This window comes from Monodelphis domestica, chromosome 4 (assembly GCF_027887165.1).
Source record: "Monodelphis domestica isolate mMonDom1 chromosome 4, mMonDom1.pri, whole genome shotgun sequence".
NCBI classification, from domain to species: domain Eukaryota; kingdom Metazoa; phylum Chordata; class Mammalia; order Didelphimorphia; family Didelphidae; genus Monodelphis; species Monodelphis domestica.
Window position 1 is genome coordinate 20,663,959 of NC_077230.1, and position 25,099 is coordinate 20,689,057.

At 37.7% G+C, this 25,099-nt stretch overlaps 1 protein-coding gene across 18 annotated transcripts in view; it reads left to right on the forward strand.

Moving 5' to 3' along the window:
• The first annotated feature begins 4,201 nt into the window (after positions 1 to 4,201).
• CASK (calcium/calmodulin dependent serine protein kinase) overlaps positions 4,202 to 25,099 on the forward strand; it is a 465,908-nt gene continuing 445,010 nt past the window's right edge. For 7 of the 18 annotated variants that reach the window (XM_007493326.3, XM_007493332.3, XM_007493333.3 and 4 more), the window contains exon 1: positions 4,203 to 5,210. In XM_007493326.3, coding sequence (XP_007493388.2) covers positions 5,152 to 5,210 — 59 coding nt within the window. In that variant the 5' untranslated portion in view covers positions 4,203 to 5,151. Of the gene's footprint in view, positions 5,211 to 25,099 lie in introns of all 18 variants that reach the window. The other 11 variants (XM_007493328.3, XM_056826148.1, XM_007493329.3 and 8 more) reach the window with 3 other exon arrangements.

Consider the following 25,099-nt stretch of genomic DNA (forward strand, 5'->3'; position numbering starts at 1 on the left):
ACATTTCACTTTTTAGGCGTTATTTCAGTAAAACGTATAATGAGAAAGATATCTTCTTTGACTATGTATAGATTCACTAATAATAATAACAATATAGTGCTTTATGGTTAGTATTTTTTTAGATGATTCTGAAGACAATCCTGTGACATAGGTGCTATATTCAATTGTTTTAGTCACCCAAGTCTTCATCTTCTATTTGGGATTTTCTTGGCAAAGATACTGGAGTAGCTTACTATTTACTTCTCCAGCTTATTGTACAGATGAGAAAACTGAGGTGAAAAAGGGGGAAGTGATTTGCCTGTGTCACGAAATGTCTAAGGGCAGATTTGAACTCAAGGAGATGAGTCTTTTTGACTCCAGGCCAAGGGTTCTATCCATGGTTCGATCTAGTCATAGCTATACCCATTTTACAGATGAGAAAACTGAGGTTGAGAGAGGTTAAATGATTTGCCAAAGGTCATACAACTTGGCAAATAAATGAGGAAGTATTTGAACTCAGGTCTTTCTAACTACAAGTGTAGCACTCTTTCTACAATGTCTTGGACTTGAGAAGACTAAAGTTCAAATTTTGTCTCTGAAAGGTTTAATGGGGGCTTTCTAGTCTTCTGTCTGTCAGGTCTCTCGCATTGTTTTCTCCACTCTTTTGGCCTCATTGCTTGATTTGTATAGCAAATGGAGGCATAGAATTTCTGTGGAGTTTTGAAGAGGAAGATAAAAGAGACAGGTAGAAAAAATTCAGGCTAGGATAATGGCCAGTCTGTTCCCTTGGCCGTTGAGCTTTTAGGTACTTTTGTTGCCCCAAACATTTTTAAGAATGAACCCTTTCCAATGAAGGTGGGATTTCAACAACAGCTAGTTCTCATAGTTCCAGAGCCCCAAGGAAATTACCCTAGGCTTATTGAGTTGGTTGGGAGCAACAGACAGAGAGGTCCTATAAAGCATGTTCCATTCCTTTAGGCCCTTCAGCCCAGTCTGTGCTTGGGGCTGATAGCTGCTGCTATTAAATCTTAATCCCACTTTGTCTGAGTTTCATCTGAACTACTCCCAAACTACCTGAATTAATGTAGCACCATTCCCCTGATTACTGTACTACCTCCAAGTGGTATCCCAGGTTACAGTCACTGCCAGCATCACTTTATTCTCAGTGCTGCATGCCCCCCACCTGGTAATGGCACTGGCTCTTGTGGGGTCAGAGTTTCAGAACACATAGAAAGCAGGCACTTACTGGCAAATCATTCAATATCGAGGAAATGGGTCAATCTTGCTGAAACCCAGAGAGAAGTGCAGTTGAAAATTAAAAACAAGGCCAATATTGGACAAAATATTGGTTCAGAACAGCCCAATTCTCTGAAAAACAAGCAAAGAATTTTAGAAGGACCTTGCACTTGGAGGTATTGCTTTTTCAATTCCTCTAAGATTTCTCAGTTTCTTGAAGTTGAAGGAACAGGAAGACCAGGTTAAAGAAACAAAAACAACAATTGCTGAAAAAAACTTTTTGTCATGGGCAAGATGATATCAACACTGGGCTGGAGATTGGGAAAATGTTATTTTATTGATGAACTTCATTTTTCATTCAAGGTTTGTTTCAAAACTCTCTCAAAGTCTGAAAGTATTTTTTAGTTACAAAGGGACTAGAAGTCTTGTCCATATTTAGGGCATTATGAATTCTAGGAAAGATATTCATGTGCTGAGTAGAATTGTTCAATAATTTCAAAATTTTCCAAATGGAAATGGAATACCATCACATGACCTCACATTATGTCACCCATCACAAAAAAGAATAAAAAATATATTCGAGAATTGGAAATAATCATCCTTCAGTGGCCTGTGAACGCATATGATTAATGTTTCATTGGAAACTTATGGACTATCATTAAAACTAGAATGAGAAAAAAACAAATATTTGTCAAAGGTGTATTTAATTTTCAATTTGATACGTGTGGGTTCTTGATCAAGAATTAAAGAATATGTGCCAAACTCTTGTGAACTCAGTGTTAATTCACATGAAGAAAGTGATTGCAACAAATGGATATATTGCATAATAATTTTTAAAGATGTAAAAAGTTATAAGGTTTGTTTTATGTCAATTATTTGATTATTTTATTTTGTTTCAGATGATTGTGCAACATTGTATTTCTAACTCCATCTGGAAGGGACCCAGACATATTTGCATTTAGTTGAATGGGAAGGTAGGGAAAATGAAAAGACTGCAACCTTTAGAGATTGAAAGGATGATGGTACCATTCACAAAAAAACAAACAATTAGGAGTTTGGAAGATGGATGGATTTGGGGGGAAAGGTAACAACCACAACCCACCCATCATTGGCTCCCTCTTATCTACTGAAAAATGAAAAGTTGGTTTACTCATCATACAACTGCCTGGAGCACAGATTCAACACCTGCAATGATGGGGCTACATCAGATCAGAGTGTAGGAGTTTTGCTAAGGATGGGTAGAGGGTGACTAGGTCAGGTGATAACATCTCAAGGGTGCATTCAGGGGGAGGCCACAATAGAGACCAGAGGTGAGAATTAGGGCTGGAGAAGGGGTAGGGAAATGTAGAAAGAGGTGGACCAGTTATGTTGGAGATAAGTCTATATGACTGGCAATGGAGGGCATCTTGTAGTCATTTCACAACTCCCCACTTTGTGTGATCACAGCAGTTAACTAGAACATCATTCATCCTACAACTTTTGGTTGGTTTCTAGGGGACTGATGGACTCTAAATTGAAGCAAAACTACCACTCTTAGGAGGAGGTTGCACTTTCTCATGTAGTTGGATTCTTCTGAGATAAGACACAGAATCCTAAAAGGAGGAAGGGTTTGGGGAGAAAGGAGAGAGAGTACTGCTTTTTGGAAGAGGGATGAAGCACATACACAAACAACACCTGAAAAGAAACTAGTATGTATTTCTCTTTAGTGAATACTGTAGCTGTTTATTACTATATATTTTGCTAGATATTTTGTGGTGCTTGTGACTTCTGAGCTACTTGGACACTTGTTTTTGAAGGCTGAATGTACTTTTTTTTTTCTGGAGGAGGGAAGGAAGATGGTTCTGTGGAGATCTCTTTGATGGATGTTTTGCACATTCTGCACGAGTTCAGTGAAGCAGAATTTCCAGATTGCCTAATAAAGACAGGTCAGGAACAAGACCTTCAACTCTAGATACTAACTGCACCTTGGCCTGCAGTTTCTTAGGTTGCATTTTCTTCCAGGTCCTAAGTGGTCTTGCTGGGCTAGCTTGCTATTTCCCACACTTCCCTGCTTTTATCTTAGGGCACAGCAGAGTATGGTCTCAGTTTATGACAGCACACCACAGATCATGGGGAAAATAGAGCTTGTTTCGAAAGCTATTAAAGCTCAAAATTGCCCTAAGCCCAACACCCCCAAAACTATGAAAATGATTAACAAACCGAAGCTGTTTCTCTCCCTTTAAATTGCTAACAAAATTGTCTGGCAGAAAGGAGTCGAAAGAGTGAGAATATAATTTATGCAGCATACCTTTGTTTATCAGCCACATAGATTAAGCTATCAGCTAGACTTCTAGGGTCGTCCTCCATATGGTTGGAAATAATTCCAACATCTTCCCCACCCCCTTTACTTCATTAAAGAATGACGGGTTGGTGCAGAAACCATCAAAGAAGATCCTGAGTGACAACCTTTGCCATAGCTCTTCTTCCTTTTCCATTCACTAAAACCTGCCTCGTCTTCCTGTGGTCCTATTCCCCAATGAGAAAAGAAAGGGACGAAGCTTTTCTGCATCCGAAAGCTCTCCCGCAGGTAGCCATACAAGACTCTCAGTATCCACTCCATTGCCACCTCTCGCAGGCGACACAGACTGGGAACCTTCCTCCCGACCTGCACATGCACCTACCAACCCTCCCCACACAACCCCTGCCAACGCCTCTGTTGCAGGAGCGCCCCTCCAGGCAACTGCACCCTCCTCCACCGCGTACCCCCTCCTTTCTCCCATCCCTTTCCATTGCATCTCAGCCTTATACCCCCTCCCCTCCATTCTCGTTCGCCGTGACGTTTCACCGGCGCGCGCATGCGCCACAGGCCCCCTCCCATTCCCCTTTACTCTCCCGCCGCTGCCGCCTCCTGGAGAGGGAGGAGAAGGGGGAGGGAAAAGGGGGCGGGGCCTGTGGTTCTGGAAGCCGCGGCCGCTGTAGCCGCTGCAGCGGCCCGGGAGAGAGAGAGAGAGAGAGAGGAGAGAGGGAGGCTGGGGGTGGGGGGGAAGGAAGGAGTACGAGTAGGCGGTAGGGTGTGAGTGTGTGTATGTGTATGTGGGGGAGTCATCCGCGAGGAGTCGCGGAGGAGCTTGGAGGAGGGGACGTTCAGCGACTCCTCGCCGAGATCGAGGACTGAAGAAGGGAGAGAGTGCATCGGTGGCCACCGCCTCCCCCATCCACACCCAACCCCATATCGACCCCCTCCCCTCGCCCACGGCGCGCGCTCCGTCGCTCGCTCACACACCCCGGGCGCGGCGGCGCGAGGAGGAGGAAGAGAAGGAGGGGGGGGGAGCGGCGTCTTTGCCCCCGCCTCCTGCCGTGACCGCCGCCCCCCCCCCCTCACCCACTGCAAGAGTCCTTCATGGTCCTTCCCCGGCCCCCCCGCTAGCCCGAGGAGCCGCCGTCGCCGGACTGTGGAGAAAGCGGGGCGGGCGGGCTGGGAGGCGCCGCCGCCCGCGGACGCTGCAGGGGAAGGTGCGGCTGGGCAGAGGCGGACGAGCGGGAGGAGGAGGAGGATAGGGGCTGCCGCGGCGGTCGGTCCGGGGAGACCGGAAGGAGGCGGCGGCCCCGCGGCCCGGGCTCTGCCGCCGCTGCCGCTGCCGCTCTGGGTGCCCAAGGATTCTTCCTGGTGATTCCCCCAGCCCGGAGAGGAAGAGGAGGAAGGCGGAAGAGTCTTGCTGCAATTTCACCAAGAATCCTCCTTTGCCATCGTCGCCGCAGGTTCTGGATTTAATATTGTGCCTGAGCTAACATTCCTGGTTCGAGAGGGTGAAGAAGGGAGCCCCATAGAGGGTGGTGTTTAAAAAGAAAAAAACCCCAACAACAACAAAAAACAAAAGCAAAAAAACATTTTTGGTGGTAGTGTGACTCTTTTTTTTTTTTTAAACTCCCACCCTCCGTTTGTTTCTCCTCTGGACCATGGCCGACGACGACGTGCTGTTTGAAGATGTGTATGAGCTGTGCGAGGTGATCGGCAAGTAAGTCCTCCCCTACCTTGGGGGGGGGAGGGTTGGGCGAGGGGAGCGTGCTTGTGAAAAAATGCATTTCCAGGATCCCCAGGTCCGCCCTGCTTTCTCCACTCGCTTCACTCCCCGCCTGCCGCCTTCATGGGTAATTCCCGTACTGGAGTATTTATAAACCTCCACCTGAATCCTCGAGGTTGGGCTTTGCATCCCCTCCCACCTCCCTCCCTCATTTTGTGATGGCTTGGGGGGAGGGTGAAGGGGATGATCCGATTATTTCATCCCTCCTGTCACCACTACCCCCCTCCGTCTATCCCCCGGCCCCACTGTGTGATTTAGGGCCGAAGCGAAATGTGCTGTTTACATTATATCTGACGGTTGCACATGGCCATGGCAGAACTGACTTGGTAGTTGCTCTGTGAGCAGTTTTGGTTACTGGTACCACCTAACCTGCCTGCCACAGGCCACGTTAAGAGGCTTACATTTTTGTTGATTGTTGAATGGGTCGGGGGTGGGGAGGAGAACTTCTTTTACAGTTTCTTGGTTTATGGGGTATGTATGGACAGGACTTGATATATGCCTTTGTGTTCCCCCATGACCATATTGGAAGTGGTTGTTTAAGGCAGATTACCTTCAGTTTCTGTAGATCCTGTAGCCTTCTTGGATTAAGGTTAAAAGGATTGAGGATTCAGGTTTTTAATGGATTCTTATGCAACAATTATTCAAACAAATGTTCAGTTCTTCTATTAACCTGGAGTTGGGATAGTTTTTTTAGCGTGGGAAAGATAGATGTCTGCTTTGAGTCATTAGTTCGGTATATAGTGTATGACTGTGACAGCCCAAGTTCTCATCCTTTTTATCTTGGTTGTGTAATTACACTAGGAAAAGGCAAGGGAATCAGATTAATAATAGTGCTGATTGAGTATTAAATCTGTAGTAATGCCTTTGGTTTTTTTTTTATCCCTTAAATTCGTTTTTTTAATAGTTCCCTCCAAAGAATTGATAGACTAGTTTAAATGCACAATTCTGTTTAATGCACTTGTGAATGACATGCTATAGATTTGAGGTAGAAAAAAATTTTTTTTACATATATTTAGAAGTTTGGATGGCAAGATATGAAGTTGTTCTCTCAAATGAATTTGACAAGGGTCATTGCTCTTTGGGAAAAATGCTTTTAAGATTTGGAACTTGAAACGGAGTCTGAAGTGTGTTAGAGAAACTCTTTAGCAGGAAGGCAGTTAATCAGGTAAAGAACATGGACTCCAGATTCAGTGAATTTGGATTCAAATACTGCTGATTTGTGATGCTCACAAATTTGTATGACCTTGGGCAAGTCACTTAAATTCCACAGGCCTCAGTTTCCACAGATCTGTAGAATGAGAGGATTGTATTCTGAGGTAGACAACTCTAGATTTATCATCCTATGATTCTAACTCTTAAGAGTATCAAAAAGAATATTGGGGGGGAAACCTTGTTTTTTCCTAATCCCTATATTTCTTAACCCTAGCATTTTAACTTCTCATTCTATCCCTTCATTTTCTTATGTCTTCTTTGCAAAGTTGACTACTTGAAGTTTTGGGTTAAGTTGCAGGCTTGCAGTTGTGTATTTCATCTGTTTCAATAATTCTTGTGTATGCAAAATAGATATGCTGCAGATATTGAGGATAGCTTTAGGTAGGAGATTCAGGTACCGTATTATACTGATGGCCCACATTGTGAAATTGTGAGTAGAGCTTTTTATTCAGGATTGATTGATTAATATGCTTACATATTCTTGTTTAACCTACTAGTAGTAAATCCTAATATTTTACTGTAGTGCTGCTGCAATTATTTGAAGGTTTAGATGTTTCAAAAAATAGGAAGTCTTATTAGATGCTCAGAATTGAAAATATTTCAGGGATATGCAAAAAAAAAATCAAGAAATTGAATACATGGTGGTGAATTTTCTATTCCAGACATGTTTTTGTAGAAAGAATAATATTACTTCTAGATAGAATGATCACAGATCAGTTACTCTTAAAATGGAAAGAGGGCAAAATCTGGCTTTGCTTGCTACATGTGTGACCTTAGGCAAGTCACTTCCCACTCTTGAGTAACAGTTTCCTCATCTAGAGGATGAGTTGGACTAGAAAATGTTTTTAATCTCTGACAATCTGTGATCCTTGATGATACTCATCAAAGTTATTGTATTTGCAATAGATTGTGAAGAGTCATTTTGGCATTGTCAGTATTTTAATTATTATTCTTATTCTATCTCCTCTTTCCCCCAAGTCCAAGGAAAACTGGAGAACAATTCAGCAAACTAGTCAGTTAATTTCTAGTTCTCTGAGAGGAAAATCTAGTTTTGAAATGATACATCTATTGAATCTATCTTAATTCCTCTGAAGAGTCAAATCTCATTGAAGTCCATAAAAGACAGAAATATCTTCTGGGCATTGTATTGGAAGAGGGCCATTTATTTTGATTCTTTTAGTGAATTCTCCAGTGTTTTCAAGACAGCATTATAAGGAAAGAATATAACAGTGGTAATTCTTAACCTTTGGAAAGTTTGAGGGGGTTATAAGTGAATTCTTGCAGGATCTATTGAAACTTGTTTAGGAATGCTGTTTTTTAAAAAGTTGACAATGCACTATTTTTTTCTGGGATGTGTTGAACTGAGGATAAAAGACCTTGAAGAAACTCATAGAGAGAGGGCTGAAAGCATACTGATATTGTTAACTAGGTTCTATAAAAGTCTATAACTTTTGCTTTTATCAAACTAATCTTATAAGGTGTTCTGAGTACTGAAATACAGTTGGTTTTAAGTTTTTACTGAAGTACTTTGAAAGAAATATGCTCTTCATCAAGCCAAAATGGGAAGCAGTTTTATATTTATTCAACAAATATTTATTGAATCTATTTTGTTGTGCAAGACTACACTTTTAGATGCAGGAAGAAAGTTACATATTTTGATACAATTTAAAGCATGTTTTTGGAGGGTTTGAGTGTTTCCTGTTGAGAATATTTTCTTATGGTTTCTAGGAATGTTAGTTTGCAAGTTCTTTTTTCAATGACTAAATGGAGCTCTGCTGGAAAAATTTCCCAGGACAGATTTATTTTTGGCTCTATAGGTATCTTGAGTAATTAACTTCTGAGAATAACACATGAACATTTTAAAAATATCATTTAAAAAATTATGCCTATGTGTTTTCATATGGGCTTCTTATATTTGAAACATCTCCCCAGTTTTTAGGAATAAAAGATTATTGTCTCAATGTTTTGTCACTTAATATCTTTAAAGGAACAAAAATCAAATTATAATGTTAGAGCTTTACTATTTGCAGATTCTCTGGTTAAGAAAATATAGCAGTTGCTGATAAAGTAAGAAGTTAATTTGAGTATGTTAGAAAACTTTATTATATACTTTATGCAAATTTAATATAAAATAATAAGTGGGTACTATTATATTTCATAAAAAATTTGAGGTAATTGTCAGAACAAAGACATAAACTCACTTATTTCTAATTGTTTTAAAGAAAGGGGAACAACAAAGTACACATAATTTTCACCCTTATTTATTTCACCTATCACATTTTGTGAAAATAAATTATTAAATATAAAGCTTGTTTTACTTCTCATCAGCTGCTCAGAAATGACAACATTCAGAGCAAGAGCAAAGTTAATAAACATTTTTATAACAACAAAATATTATTGTTCAGGTAGATGATACTATTTTTAAGAGCTTAAGTGGGTATGTAATACTTCATATTTGGAAGAGTTGCTGTTTTAAAGCCAGAAATGCTTTTGGTAATAAATACTAATGATTTCAACAAGTCAATTCTATAAGACCATATTAAGTAAGCCCTTTCCATGGGCTGGGCACTGAACTAAACTCTAGGGATACAAAGAAAACTAAAACAGTTCCTGCCCTCAAGGAGCTCCTATTCTATCTAATTGGGGAAGACTGTGCGAAAGCCAGGATACATTTGAGAGGTATTTTTGGGGTAAATTGGAGGTATTCCCTGAGGAAAGACACTCCAGATAAGGAATTGGAGAGAAAGAAATATGGAAAGAAGGCCTCTTATAGAAGATGACAGTGTTGGTGCAGTCTAAAGGAAACCCAGGAGGCAGAGATTAGAAAGGGGAGAGCATTTCAGCCATGGGGGACAGCTAGTGAGAAAACGAGGAATCTAGAGAAGGTGTCATGCTCAGAAATAGCAAGTAGACCAGTGTCCTAGACTGGAGAGTACTCTGGGTTATAGAGTACAGGGAGGAAAGTAAAGTGTACAAAGAGTTCAAGTTGGGAAAGATTTTAAAAGCCAAAGAGAGTTTTATATTTGCTCCTAGAGGCAATAGGGAGTCAGTTGAGTTTATTGAATTCTGATGCGAGTTTTCAGAAGCTCACTGGCAGATGGATGGAAGATGAACTGAAGTGGGAGACACTTGAGGCAAGGAGACGGACTAGCTGTCTCTTATAATATAGACCAAGAGTGAGGTGATGAGGGCCTGCCTGCCTGCATCAGGGTGGAATGCATGTCAGAGAGGAAAAGGGGAAATATATGAGATAAAAATGACAAGACTTGGCAACAGATGAGATGTTTGGGGTGACTTGAGAATGAAGAGTCAAAGATGAGTTGCCAGCTGGGATGATTGGGAAAATGATAGTGCCCTCAACAGTGAGAGGATAGTTAGGAGCCAAGGAGAGCTTTAGAGGAAAGATAATAGGTTCTGTTTTAGACATAAGGAGTTTAAGATGTTTACAGAATAGCCAATTGGATGCCATGCCCAGTAGGAAATTGGAGAGGAGTCTGGAGTTCAGGAGAAAAGCAGCTCAATGGACTTGGACTAGAACATTGGACTTTGACTAAGGAAGACTTGGGTTGAAATTCTGCTTCAGATACTAACTTTGTGACTGTGATCAAGGCACTAAACTCTTTAAGTCTCAGTTTATGTAAACTGGAAATGATACCTTACTGTACAGAAAATTTACCTTACAAGGTTTTTGTGAGGATCAAGAGAGAACAGATTATAAACCTTAAAAGGTAATATGTTATTCAAAGGCATTATTTTTATTATTTCAGCTTCTGTCTGTCATTTCTATGCCTTTAATATTCATATTTATTTACTTCTTTCATCTAATGCTAACAGAGATGAATGCTCTTAACACTGAGCAGGAATTGCTTCTATAACATTTACTAATAATGATGGTTATCTATTGACATGACTTAATTTAATATCAAGTATTGCATTAGTTTAATTTGGTTATGTTTACATGTACAGCCTATTAGAGGGGTAGAGTTAAGTTGTTTTATGCTCTTGAAATTCTCTGATTGCAAGACTAATATTTTCAGTAGTAGATTTAAATGAAATCAATATACAAATATTTGACTGTCCAACTTTTTTGTCTTAGGAACATTTTACACTCTTAAAAATTATTGAGGATACCCCTACAAACTTTTGTTTAGGTAGGCTATATCTCTAACAAATTATAACTAATGTATCAGTATTATTATGAAAATAGTTTTGATTTTGTGAATTTCTTGAAATGGGGGTTCCCTGACCACATATCTTGTGAACTGTTGTATTATATCATTCATATTGAGAAAAATCCAACTTGTAATAATTAAAAAAAATTGGGTTTCTAATGTTGCTTGAGAAAAATGAGTTTCTAACATTTCAGTGGGAATGTCAGGTTATTTTGACATCTTTCCTAGATTTGGTGCTGCTAAGTCTGGGATATTAGGAAAATGGACACCTTTACTAATCAAATTACATGTATAGTGGTAATAAATATGTTTTTTAAGAATTCATTTGAAGTTCTTTATGAACAGATTTAGTCTTAATCTATTTCACAGTGATGGGGAGTTCTGTTAGCAGAATAGAGATACCACTAGCCTTAGGCATGGAATTTTTATAGGCAAAAAATGGCAGTGGTGTGTGTGTTCTGGGGGGAGGGCGGGTTGACAGATGCTAGGTACTGAGTTAATAACCTAATAACCTGTGGTGGCTAATTGAGGTTTCTGCATATGAATGATCTTTAGGAACTTTTTCTTATTTTCCCTTTTTAAATCCTCCATAATAAGATTTCCATGCCCTGGAGTTTCATATGTTGACTGCCTTGTACTGTCCTAGACTTCTCTCCCTGATCCATTTAATTCCAATAGTGTTGACTTTTAACTAATGTTAACTCACAGGTTTCCATTCTCCAACTTCTCAGTAGTTCTCTTCCCCCTCCAAACCCTTACATTTTCAGTAGTTGTACCCGTTGTGCTGTATTTGACCTTTTATTCTGAATTTTGTTATATTTTTTCTAGCTCTATAAAATAACCCTTGATAGGGTGATCAGTATGGAAAAGAATGAGTAAATTTATCATTATTTTAATTATATCATGGTTCAACACAAATGATTAATATTTCTTCAATTATTTTGAACAAATTTATCCTCCATTTCTATTATTTAGGTAACAAAGAGAATCAATTCATGATTTCTTGAATTATGACATTCATGCTTTTTTGTTGTTTTCTTTTTTTAAAAGGGGAACCATATTTTTATTTTATTTATTTATTAAAAAAAATTTTTTTTAGTCAATTTAGAACATTATTCCTTGGTTACAAGAATCACATTATTTCTCTCCCTCCCCTCCACCTACCCATCCCGCAGCTAATGCGCAATTCCATTGGGTATTACATGTGTCCTTGATCAGAACCTATTTCCATGTTGTTGGTGTTTGCATTAGGATGTACATGCCCAATCATATCCCTTCAACCCATGTATTTAAGCAGTTGTTTTTCTTCTGTGTTTCTACTCCCACAGTTTTTTCTCTGAATGTGGATAGTGTTCTCTATCGTAGATCCCTCCGAGTTGTTCAGGATCACTGCATTGCCACTAATGGAGAAGTCCATTACATTCAATTGTACCACAGTGTATCAGTCTCCTGGTTCTGCTCCTCTCGCTCTGCATCAATTCCTGGAGGTCATTCCAGTTCACATGGAATTCCTCCACTTTATTATTCCTTTGAGCACAACAGTATTCCATCACCAACATATACCACAATTTGTTCAGCCATTCCCCAATTGAAGGGCATCCCTTCATTTTCCAATTTTTGGCCATCTCAAAGAGCGCAGCTATGAATATTCTTGTACAAGTCTTTTTCCTTATTATCTCTTTGGGGTACAAACCCAGCAGTGCTATGGCAGACAGTCTTTTAGTGCCCTTTGGGCATAGTTCCAAATTGCCCTCCAGAATGGTTGGATCAATTCACAACTGCACCAGCAATGCATTAATGTCCCAACATTGCCACATCCCCTCCAGCATTCATTACTTTCCCTTGCTGTCATGTTAGCCAATCTGCTGGGTGTGAGGTGATACCTCAGAGTTGTTTTGATTTGCATTTCTCTGATTATCAGAGATTTAGAGCACTTTTTCATGTGCTTATTAATAGTTTTGATTTCCTTAACTGAAATCTGCCAATTCATGTCCCTTGCCCATTTATCAATTGGTGAATGACTTGATTTTTTTGTACAATTGGTTTAGCTCTTTATAAAATTAGATCTTTGTCAGAGATTTTTGTAATGAAAATTGTTTCCCAATTTGTTGCTTCCCTTCTAATTTTGGTTGCATTTGTTTTGTTTGTACAAAACCTTTTTAATTTAATGTAATCAAAATTATTGATTTTACATTTTGTGATTTTTTTTCTAGCTCTTGCTTGGTTTTAAAGTCTTTCCTTTCCCAAAGATCTGACATGTATACTATTCTGTGTTCACTTAATTTGCTTATAGTTTCCTTCTTTATATTCAAGTCATTCACCCATTCTGAGTTTATTTTGGTGTAGGGTGTGAGATGTTGATCCAAATCCCAGCACTTTTTATCAAATGGTGGGTTTTGGTCCCCAAACCTGGGATCTTTGGGCTTGTCATAGACTGTCTTGCTGAGGTCACTTACCCCAAGTCTATTCCACTGATCTTCCTTTCTGTCTCTTAGCCAGTACCAAATTGTTTTGATGACCACTGCTTTATAATATAGTCCGAGATCTGGGACTGCAAGACCCCCTTCCTTTGTATTTTTTTTTATTATTTCCCTGGGTATCCTTGATCTTTTAAAAGTTCTTCCAAATGAACTTTGTTAAGATTTTTTTCTAATTCAGTAAAAAAGTTTTCTGGTAGTTCAATGGGTATGGCACTAAATAAGTTAATTTGGGTAGAATTGTCATTTTTATTATGTTAGCTCATCCTACCCATGAGCCGTTGATGTTTTTCCAGTTGTTTAGATCTAGTTTTAATTGTGTGGAGAGTATTTCGTAGTTGTGTTCATATATTTCCTGTGTTTATCTCAGCAAATAGATTCCTAAGTATTTTATGTTGTCTAAGGTGATTTTAAATGGAATTTCTCTTTCTAATTCTTGCTGCTGAGATGTGTTGGAGATATATAGAAATGCTGGTGACTTAATGCCGGTTTATTTTGTATCCTGCTACTTTGCTAAAGTTGTTGATTATTTCGCCTAGCTTTTTCAGTTGATTCTCTGGGGTTCTTTAAGTAGACCATCATGTCATCCGCAAAGAGTGATAGCTTGGTGTCCTCATTGCCTATTTTTAATACCTTAAATTTCTTTTTCTTCTCTAATTGCTACTGCTAGTGTTTCTAGTACTATGTCAAATAATAGAGGTGATAATGGGCATCCGTTTTTCACTCCTGATCTTATTGGGAAGGCTTCTAGTTTGTCCCTATTGCAGATGATGTTTGCTGATGGTTTTAGATATATGCTGTTTATTATTTTTAGGAAAGACATCTCTATTCCTATGCTTTCTAGTGTTTTCAGTAGGAATGAGTGTTGTATTTTGTCAAAGGCTTTTTCTGCATCAATTGAGATAATCATGTGATTTTTGTCGGTTTGCTTATTAATATGGTCAATTATGTGGATGGTTTTCCTAATATTGAACCATCCTTGCATTCCTGGTATGAATCCTACCAGGTCATAGTGGATAACCCTTGTGATGACTTGCTGGAGTCTTTTTGCTAGTATCCTATTTAAGATTTTTGCATATATATTCATTAAGGAGATTGGTCTATAATTTTCTTTCTCTGTTTTTGACCTGCCTGGCTTTGGAATCAGTCTCATATTTTTGTTGTAAAAGGAGTTTGGTAGAACTCCTTCTTTGCTTATTCTGTCAAATAGTTTGTATAATATTGGGATTAGTTGTTCTTTGAATTTTTTGATAGAATTCATATGTGAATCCATCTGGACATGGGGATTTTTTTCTTAGGAATTTCTTTGATGGCTTGTTCAATTTCTTTTTCTGATATGGGGTTGTTTACGTAGTCTATTTCTTCTGTTAAGTCTAGGCAATTTATGTTTTTGTAAATATTCATCCATATCACCTAGATTGCCATATTTATTGCCATATAATTGGGCATAATAATTTTTTGTTGTTTTCTTAGGGAGTCAGATGTTTCTTAAATTATCTCTCTATAACCTCTTTTCTTTGTGTTTGATAGCTACTTTATGTTTTTCTTCTAATTTTTCAGTCCTTTGATTTTATTCTTATATTTCGTGTCTCATGGAGACATGATTTCTTTTTCATCCATTCTAATCATGGAGTCCATTACTTGGCATTTTTTTTTCTTTCCTCTAGACCTTTTATTTTACTTACAATTTCCTTTTTTTAATCTCTTGCTTCATTTGTCTGGTGAGTCCTATAGTTTCTTTGCTCAAGCTCTTTCTGAACTCATATTACTTCTTGAATTAAAAAAAATTAATTAATATACATTTATTTTCTTTCCCTCCAACCTTTTCTCCCCTCATTCAAAACAAACAAAAACAAAACAACCCAGTCCTTAAAAATATATACACAATCAAGCAAAACATATTTCTGTATTGACTATATCCAAAAATGTAATCATCTGCTTCTTGAATCTTCACCATCAGGGTTTAGCTGGTGTGCCTCATTAGTCCTTCAGACTATTCATTGATCAGAATTCTTAAGATTTTAAAAATTATGTTAATTATTTCTTTGTTTTTGCTTACTTCACTCTATATCAGTTCATTCCAGCCTTCCCAGGTTTCCCTAATTAGCCTTCTTTCATCCTTTCATATGGCACAGTAGTATTTCATTACATTCACATGCCATAATTTTTTTGTTGTTCAGTCGTTTGTCATTTGTGTTTGACACTGGGGACCCATTTAGAATTTTGATTTCAAAGATAATAGAGTGGTTTGCCATTTCCTTCTTTAGCTCATGAGGAAACTAAGGCAAACAGGGTTAAGTGCCTTGCCAAGGTCATAGTGCTAGTAAGTGTCTGAGACTGATTTGAACTTTGACTCCAGGCCCGGTTCTCAAGCTACCCATAATTTTAGTCATTCCCTAATTGTTGGGAATTTCTTCAGTATCCAGTTATTTGCTACTAAAAAAAAAGAGTGCCTGTACATATTTTTGTACATTTTTTCCTTCTCTTATGTCTCTTTGGAGAAGTCTATCAGTGGTATTGTTGGGTCAAGGGGTATGCATATTTTAGTAATTTTGGAGTTATACTTCCAATTGGCTTTCCAAAAAAAGTAGGATCAAGCCATAGCTCTACAAACAGTGCATTAACATTCCTATTTTCCCACAAACCTTTCAACATTTTTGTTCACTTTGTCAATCTAATGGGAGTATGGAACCTTAGAGTTGCTTTAATTTTTATTTTTACAATTATTAGTGATTTGGAACATTTTTCAAAATGGCTATTGATAACATTTCTTCCTCTAAAACTACCTGTTTATATCCTTTGATCATTTATCCATGGTGGAATGGATCTTATTTGTTTATGATCCATGTTATTTCTTGATTTTATTTAAAATCTTTTATTTAAAATCTTTTTATGTTTACTCAAATCTCCAACCTCAGTTCCTGTTTTGTATTCATCCAGAAGGTTTAGTTACTGAAGTGGAGAGAAGAACAAATCATACTTCATTTATCAAGCTGGAAATTCATACCCAATAGTGAAATTCCTTCCCTTGGGATGTTTATATTCTAATGAAGGAGACAATATAGACATATGTTTATGGATGTCCGCAAAACAAATATTAAGTAACCTTAAATAGGGTGAAGGGAAGCAAGGCCCTAGCATCTGGACAAACCAGGAAATACCTCCGACAAAAGATGGCAATTCACTTAAATCTTGAAGGAAGTCAGTGATTGCTGAAGACAGAGGTAGGAAGAGCATGTATTTTTGGCCAGGGAGCAATGCAGTGCCAAGGCAGGAGGTTGGGTGTGTTCTGGAAGCAGAGAAAAAAGGAAAGTTTGCCTTTACCAAGCAGTGAATGGAAGGAAGTTATGTGGATCATCCTGGCCTAGGGTGGGGCCATGTTGTGAAAAGCATTCTACATTGCAAAAAGGTGAATATATATTTGATCCTGGAGTTAATAGAGAGAGTTGGAGTTAGTTGAATAAGGGATGATATGATTAGATGTTTAGAGAAATCACTTTTGCTACTGGGAGGTGGATGGATTAAAGTGGGGAAGAGAATTGAGATAAAGATGCCATTAGAAGGTTATTTCAACAATTCAGGTAAGAGATATGGGAAGGTCCAGAACGCGCATTGACTGTGTGAGTAGAATGGAAGGGGGTTGATTTTTGTGGAGGTAGAAATGATTAGATTTGGTTACTGATTGTATGTGGGAGAGGAGTTAAAGATAATGCCAAAGTTATGAAAGTCTGTGACTGGAAGGATGGTGCTGTCCTTGACAGCAAGCAGCAAGGATGCCCAGGAGAGGGATGAGTTTGGGGAAAGGGAAGATAATGAGTTCCATTTTGTACATGCTGAGCTTGAGATGCCTATGGAACATTGAATTCAAAACATCCACTAGATAATTGGTGATACAGAATTAGAGTTTTGACAGCAGATAAGATTTAGATATATAGATCTGTGAGTCATTTGTATAGAGATTAAAAAATCCTTGGGAGGCTAGTAAGGTCATCAGGTGTAGTATACTAATAATAATAGGTAACATTTATATTATTACTTGAAGACTTTCAAAACATTCTACAAATATTCCATTTCATCCTTATAACAACTCCTAGAGGTATGTTGTAGTATTTTTATTTTATAGATGAGGAAACAGGCTGAAGGAGGTTAAGAGATTTGCCAGTTAAGTGTCTGAGACTGGATTTAACTCTAGTTCTGGAATTCTCTCCCTAACTCTATTCATTGCACCACCTCGCTGCCTGTTAGAGAAAAAAGAAAGGGGTCCAGGGCATAACACTGGGAGACTCACAATTAGTAAGACAGAGATGATTATCCAGAAAACAGATAGAAAAAGAATGGACAGACGGAAGAATGAAGAGAGGGTAATGTTAGGAAATCTTAAAAGACAGGGAGTATCTAGGATGAGAAGATAGTTAAGAGTATCCACTAGAGGTTGAAAAGGATGAAAGATGATAAGAAGACATTGATTTTGCCAATTATCTTTAGAAACTTTGGAGAGAATGGTTTCATTTGAATGAGAAGGTTGGAATCCAGATTTTGGAGAGGTTAGATAAGAATGAGAGTGGAAGCAGAGGCAACAAATATAGATAACCTTTTTAAATTTTTATGTATTTTAATCAACCAAGATATGCCTTCTCACCATTCCTTCCCCCATTGAGAATATGAGAAAAACAAAATTCACTAGATTCTACTCAACTTCTGGAGGGAAAGTTGGGAATAGTCCTGGTGCTGCTTTCTTGGAATATTGAGTATTATGTTATTCTAGGATCTCAGTGACCTGCTAGGGACTTGCAGTCTATCAGTTTGCCTGAAGTGGTCTGATCAGGGCAAAGTCCGCTTGCTGTCCTCCTTATCTGAGATCAGAAAATTCCTAAGCTGGATTTTGGATTGTTTAAGAGTTGTCAGTCAGCTGGAAAGCTCTTTTGGTTCAAGAGTAGCAGAATTGTACAATTACCATTTGGTCTGAAATTCCTGCTATGGTGATTCCTCTGCAGGCTGACTAGATACTGGAAATGAATTCTGTGCTTAATAAGGTTCTATGATATCCAGACCTGGAAAAGGCATTGCTGAATTACTCTCACTCCATCCTGGATCAGTGGCTCAGAATTGGCTAATGAGAGACAAAGCCGGCATTTGGCACCTGCACTTATTTCCCTCTATATGGGTCTGGGATTTTCTTTTGTGTTAGTGCATAGCTTCTCCCCTGTGGTATTGCTTGTGTACCATAGTGTTGATTTAGTATATCTCCTTATGCCAGACAAAATGTTCTTTGTGACTTTTCCAGATTTCTCCATCAGAATTTGGTCTAGTGCATTTTATAGATCTGTTTGAAGGAGTTGTGGGTGGGAGCTCACCTGCATTGCTTCTTTCCAGTCTGTCATTTGACTTTTTCAAGATATTTGTTTGAAAAAGGGTAGGGATAAATGAAATTAGGTAGCAGAAGTCAGAGGATCTAGTGTATGGGTTAAAAAAAATTAAGGTTGGACTAAATAAATAAGAGTGTGGTTGCTGAAATTAATATATCTCAAGTCAAAATGACTTTTATAGCAGTTTATAAAATAGAGGGAAAGAGAGAAAGAGGGCAGAGTACAAAATCTAGCTTAATGAGCTAGACTATTTGCTCCAGTGCTTCCTTTACTCCAGAGGGCTCAGGGATAAATTAAACAAGGGCTCCAGTCATGGGACCTCCTCCTCCAAGGGAGGTCTCTCTGGAAGCTAGTCCCTCTAGGAGCCAGGAAAGGAATCAGCCTTTTCACTCACCCACATGGTAGTCCTAAAGAAAGATCCAAGAGCAGTCTGAGGTCCCAAGCCAGAGTTCCTCCAAAGCCAAGTTTGAAGGAGAAAAAGCTGGTCACAGGAAGTTGCAACTACTTTTAAAGACCTTTCCTTGCATAACTTCCTGTGCCTTCCTTCTGCTTTATATGGACCACTCACAGTTTTAGAATTTTCTTAGAACTGCCCACAGGGCAGTCAGTTGATTTTGAGTCAGTAGCACTTGATTTGCTGACCTCCCTTCACTTAAGGAAACGTGGGGGCGGGCGGGTATATACAAGCTTCTGTTGATTAAATCTAAAAGTGGGCAGGAGAGAGTTCATCTCATCTTCACACTAGTAAGGGGTTTTTGAAGGAAGAAGAGACTCAGTCATGCTTGTAGACAGCTGGGAAGGAACCACGAATAGGGAGAAATTGAAGAAATAGAAGAAAAGGAGGTGATAGTAGGAGAAGTATCTTAGAGAAGTTAGGAGGGATAGGATGAAGGGCACATGTAGAGAGGAAGATTTTTGACAAAAGAGAAGATGCATTCACCTCTTCATCCAAAAATGGAGGAGTAGGTAGCTGGGTTGATGATGTATAGGACTTAGAGTGAGAGCAGAAGAGGGATCTTAGGGCAAATGGTCTTGATTTTCCTCTGTAAAATTTGAGGTAAAGTTCTCAGATAAGAGATGGGAGGGGGAAATGTGGTTTCAGAGTTCTAATAAAAAAAAAAGAGTTTTGGAGTAGCTTTGGTGAATGAGATAGAGAATCTAATAGGAAAGATTAAAAGAGTTATTTTGTTGCTGTATGGGCCCATTTGTGATTAGATAACAAATTTACTATGACCCAGTCAATACTGTTGTGAGACTCTTTCCCAGCTCTAATCAAGGAGCATAGTCCAACAATTTTTTAAGCTAGAGGCTATAAGTGATAGGACTAGGGAATCAGAAATTTGAGAGCTGAGGATAATCAATAGACATTTATTAAGCACCTACCTATGTGACAGGCATTGTACAAAGGGCAGGAGATACAAAAAAAGTCAATAAACTATCTAATGGGAGACATTATATTTACAGATTTGTTATATATAGGATAAGTAGGGTATAATTAACAGAGGGAATGCTCTAGAATTAAGAGAGGTTGGGAAAAATCTTCCTGTAGAAGATAGATTTTAGTTGGGACTTAAAGTAAGCCAGGGAAGATAGTAGTAAAGATTAAGAGAGAGAGCATTCCAGATTAAGTGAGTCAGAGAAAATGCCCAGAGTCAAGAGATGGACAGTGTTTTGTTCTTGGAATAGCAAGGTAGCCAGTGTCATTGGATCAAAAAGTATGTTGGGGGAGTGGGGGCTGGTGTAAGCTGTAAGAAGTTTGGAGAGGTAGGAGCAGTTTAAGTTATAAAGGGCTTTGGACATCAAAAAAGAGGATTTTATATTTTATCTTGGAAGTGATAGGGAGCCACTGGACTTTAGTGAGTAGAGTAGTGACATTGTTAGACATGTGCTGTAGTAGAATCATTTCAATGGGTTGGATTGGATTGGAAGTGGGTAATAAGAGACTTAAGGTGGGCAGGCCCATCAACAGCCTATTTTTAGAAACCCATTTGTGATGTGATGAGAGGGCCTGCAACTACAGTAGATGCAGTGTCAACAGAGAGAAGAGGGTTTATTTGGGAGATATCATATGTGTGAAATCAATAGGTCTTAGCTACAGATTGGATATGGGTTGTAAAAGACAGTGAAAAGCTGAAGATGATGCCTAGGTTGGGAGTCTGAGGGACTTGAATGATGATGTTGTCCTCTACAAGAAAGAGGTAGAAAATGGTCAAGGAAAGGGTTTTTCATCCACAAGACAAACTTAGAGTAAGTTTGTTGTTTAAAATAATTTGCTATTTCTTTGGTTATTATTGAATTTGGTGAACATTTGACATTAAAGTACAAATGTAAAGTAGGTAAGTAGAAATAGAGGACTTCTCTTATGTTCAAATTGTTCCTAATAAATCTATGGTGTTGCAACAAACTCGTGTTTTCAAAACAGGCCTTATGGCATAATTGACTGGTTCCTCAGGTATCTTTGCAAGTTTTCAGTAACTGGAAATGATTGGTGAGATTGAAATGCATTACTGTTTTTTGAGGTAAGATTGTTGGGGACTATAATAAAATTGCTAGACGCCAGGGTACCCTGAATTAATTGATTCAGTTGAATATGTGAATGACCATATTGAAATGTGAAGTGGTTGTTAAACACAACTTACCAGTATACTGAATCCTTTCTCATGAAGATCTCACACAATAATACAATTTATTTATGCTATAATGTTTATAAGTACTGCTGAACTACGTAGATACTAAGCTATTTGTTTCCAAGGCAATATTTTTTGCTTTTAATTAATGACAGAGAGAGAGTAACTACAAATACTGTTTGTGGGTCTAATTTCCTTTCTGAATTTTAATTTATTATTTGTCAGATATGGTTGTATTCAGTCTCTGATTTGTTAAATTAACTCTTTTTACCTGTAACATTGACAAAAGGAAGTATTTTTACCAAAGATTTCCTATAATTGATATTTTATATAAATTAAATTGTTACAGAACCATTCAAATTGCCAGTTTGATAAGTGAAAATATAATATTTTCATGTGCCTTGCATATATTATAACTTGAAAAGCTTAATTGATGATTGAGAATTCCATATGTATATAGTGCATAAGTAATATAAATTTTTTGCCTTGAAAATCAGGGAAGAGTGTTCCAAAACATTTGTTTTAGGGTTTATAATGACCATATTATTATTTCCATTATTTTTACATACTGAGCCTATGAAATACTCAGAACATTTTACTCTTATGTTCTTTTTGCCACACCTGGGATTAAAGACAGAAATATAGAATTAGAGACCAATATCATGTCTGTTAATATTTAAGAAATATTATTTCCTGGAGTCAATCTGTAGTTTTTTAAAATGTTACTTTATTTTCTGTATTCAGAAGTTTGGGAAAATATTCATGTGTTATTAATTATATTATGTTGCTAGGCTTTTTGACCTGTTGTATTCATTTGAGAGGCTTATAATTCTTAAAATTATCTTTATATTGAAATCTTGTCCTTAACAACAGTATGTTTTGCTTGTAAAGGAATCATATATTCTTTTGTTTCTGCTTTTTGCATCTCTTCCAGATTGTCTTTCCTGTCAGTGTATTTGTAGTCCCAATCTGTTGTTGTTGTTTTTTTTTTAACTTCGTTGGAAAGACTTGCTACTATGGATTCAAGTTTTTCTAATCTGGTAATTATTTCTGATATAAAATAATTATTATATGGCGATGAACTCTACCATTTGTTCCATTCATATTTCTCTCTTGAAACATTCTGTATCATTCTGCTGGAGTTTTGTCCTCTTGTGGAAATCCACGGGGCTTTGTTGTTGTTTTTTAAAGTATTGGTTCAATTTCCTTCTTTTGTAAAATATTTAGAGAGATTTGTAATCTGTTGGATATAGTCCTCTTTTCTTTAGAATTGTCTTTGTTGATTTATCTACTTGTGCTCTAGCTCACAATCTAATAGGGGAGATAACAAATATATACAAGTAAACCACATAGGATAAATAGGAAATAATTACCAGAAGGAAGGCACCAGAATCAAATAGAATCTAAACATCGTTCTTAAGTAGAAGTATAAATACTATTAAAAGGGAGGTTGGGAAAAACCTTTTTTCCCCACCTCCCCATTTTGTTAATTTTTATTCCTCTTGAGATCTTTGTTTAATCCTTTACTTTGTTGGTCATCTACTTGTTCCTTCCTAATCTACCTTACCTTCCTGGCATCAAAAGTGGAATGGTTTTAGCTCCCAGCCTTCCCCCCCCCCCACCCCACTTTCTGATTTCTTTCCCTTTAATAAGTTTACCCCTTACTACTACATCTTAGATGCTTTTTCTAATTTGTAGAATTTATTTTTCACTGGCTTTATTTATTTCTTCCATATAGCTGGGGTGGGGGTGGGGGTAGGAAACAATAAGACTGGCCCCAGCTGGATTCCAGTACCCTTTACTCAAGGATAGATGCAATCCTGCATCCTAGCTCTTTGCTCCATTTTTCTATTTTCTTTGGGTTGACTTAGCATCTACCACTTTTCATGGGTCCACCTTATATGCCTCTCAAGAGTTGATGTCCACTACTTATTTAAACATGATGCTAGAAGATGGGCAAGGTTGAACTATTACAGAAATTCATGAATGGGTCTCAAAGCACAAGCCAATGGGTTGGTTTGTGTACATTGTCAAAGACTGAAACTGGGATACTGAGTGAGAGTTATGGATTAGCATTCTTTACTGTTAATTCATTTAATTAACCTTGTTAGGTTTCTTGCTTTCTTGCCTTGTGGAAACATTTATAATTGTTCAAACTTTGATCTGTAATTCTTCCTTTTTGTTTTTGTTTTAATTTTTAAATTAATAGAGTTTGCAGAAAATGTTTAATCCTTCACTTTATTGGTCATCTTTACCTGTTCCTTCCTAATCTCCCTTACCTCTCTGGCATCAAAAAATGAATATAGCAACTGTAGAGCATGTAGGCTTGAGGGAACATTTTTAACATGATATTTCTTTAATATATTAATGTGTTCCTAAAAAGATTTGCAAGACCTGAATTTTTGTAAATAGAATAATGTCTTGAATGTATTAAAACTTGATATTGAAAGAACTGTGAATTCCTTTGTACTGTTACTAATTATTACCAAAGTTCTCTATTTTTTTCCTCTATAAATTGATAATAATTCTTGCCTTAACTCTCAGAGGATTCTTGTGAAGCTAAAATGAGATTGTGCCTGAGAATGCTTTAAAAAGTATTCAGTGTTATACAAAGCAGTCCATTAATATTTTAGGATTGGATTTTCTTTGAGTGAGGCATATTCTTACGTAATAATGAGGAAGATATATATGATATGCTATGATGACTTTTATTAATCTCATTTCCTCTTCCCACTCCTTTTTCTTTCACACTGATTCCACATAAATGAACTACTCCCAGGTAGAATTCTTGGTTTATTTGGAGACTATCTCAGGTGATTTGCCCAGGGTCATGTAGCTAGCAACTGTCCCAGATTGGATTCAAAGTCAAATCTTGTGACTTCAGATCCTCCACTCTGCACCAGCTTCCTCTGATACTCAAAGGTACAGAAGTAGGACATTGAATGTTGTGTCAGAGAATAGTAAGGAGGCCATGTTGATTGGAGCCAAGTCTATGTGAGGGGGTGCCACATGCATATAGCCTAGAATGATAGGCTGGTACCAGATTTTGAAGGACTTTAAATGTCAAAAAGATGAGTTTCTATTTTAACCTATCCATATTGAGGGAGTTACTGAAATTTCTTGAATAAAAGAAATTTCATAGACTTGTACTTTAGGAATACAAATTTGATAACTAGTTATTTAGCACATGTATTGGAGAGAGGAGACACAGGATGTAGGGAAAGCAGTTTTGAGGCTATTGCTCTAGTTTTGGTGAAATGCCACAGAGAACTTAAGAAAGATGAGACTTTAGAAAAGGTCATTAGATTTAGAAACAAAAGAAATTATTGGAGAGAGTCATTTCAATTGAGTATACATTGGAAGCAGAATTGCAATGAATTGTGAAAAGAGTGGGGAAGTGAGACGGTGGAGTCAATGAGTATGACTGTAGACATGTGTAGCTTTTCTAGGACTTTGGCTTTGAAAAAGAGTAGAAATGCATAGGATGATAGCGTAAAGGAAATTTTTTTCGATGAAAATCTAAGCATTTTTTAAAAGGCATTCAAGATGCTTGTAAATCAGGAAAGGTTTAAAATTAAGGAGAAATGATTGAAGTGGAAAACTTCAGGTGGAGTTGTGAGATGATAGCAAAGAGGAAGAGCCACTTCCTCAGAAATTAGAACAAAAGGTGAGGATCAGAAATGAAATCTGAGAATTGAGAAAGAGACAACTTTTGATGCATGGCCTCAATTATTTTTTTCAATTAAGTATGAGTTAAAGCCCTGGGAGAAGGAGAAGAAGGCATTAGTATAAGTAGTTTGAAAGGACAATGTTTGGAATAGTGGGAACGGTAAAAAATGGGCTGATCGTAATAGTGTAAAAACTGTAGTGAAGGTTCCCCATTGATACTGCATAATAGAAATTTTTAGTGGACCCAGTTGTGTGATGTGCTTCATCTATATATTCAGCCAGCCAGAGTATGGAGAAAGG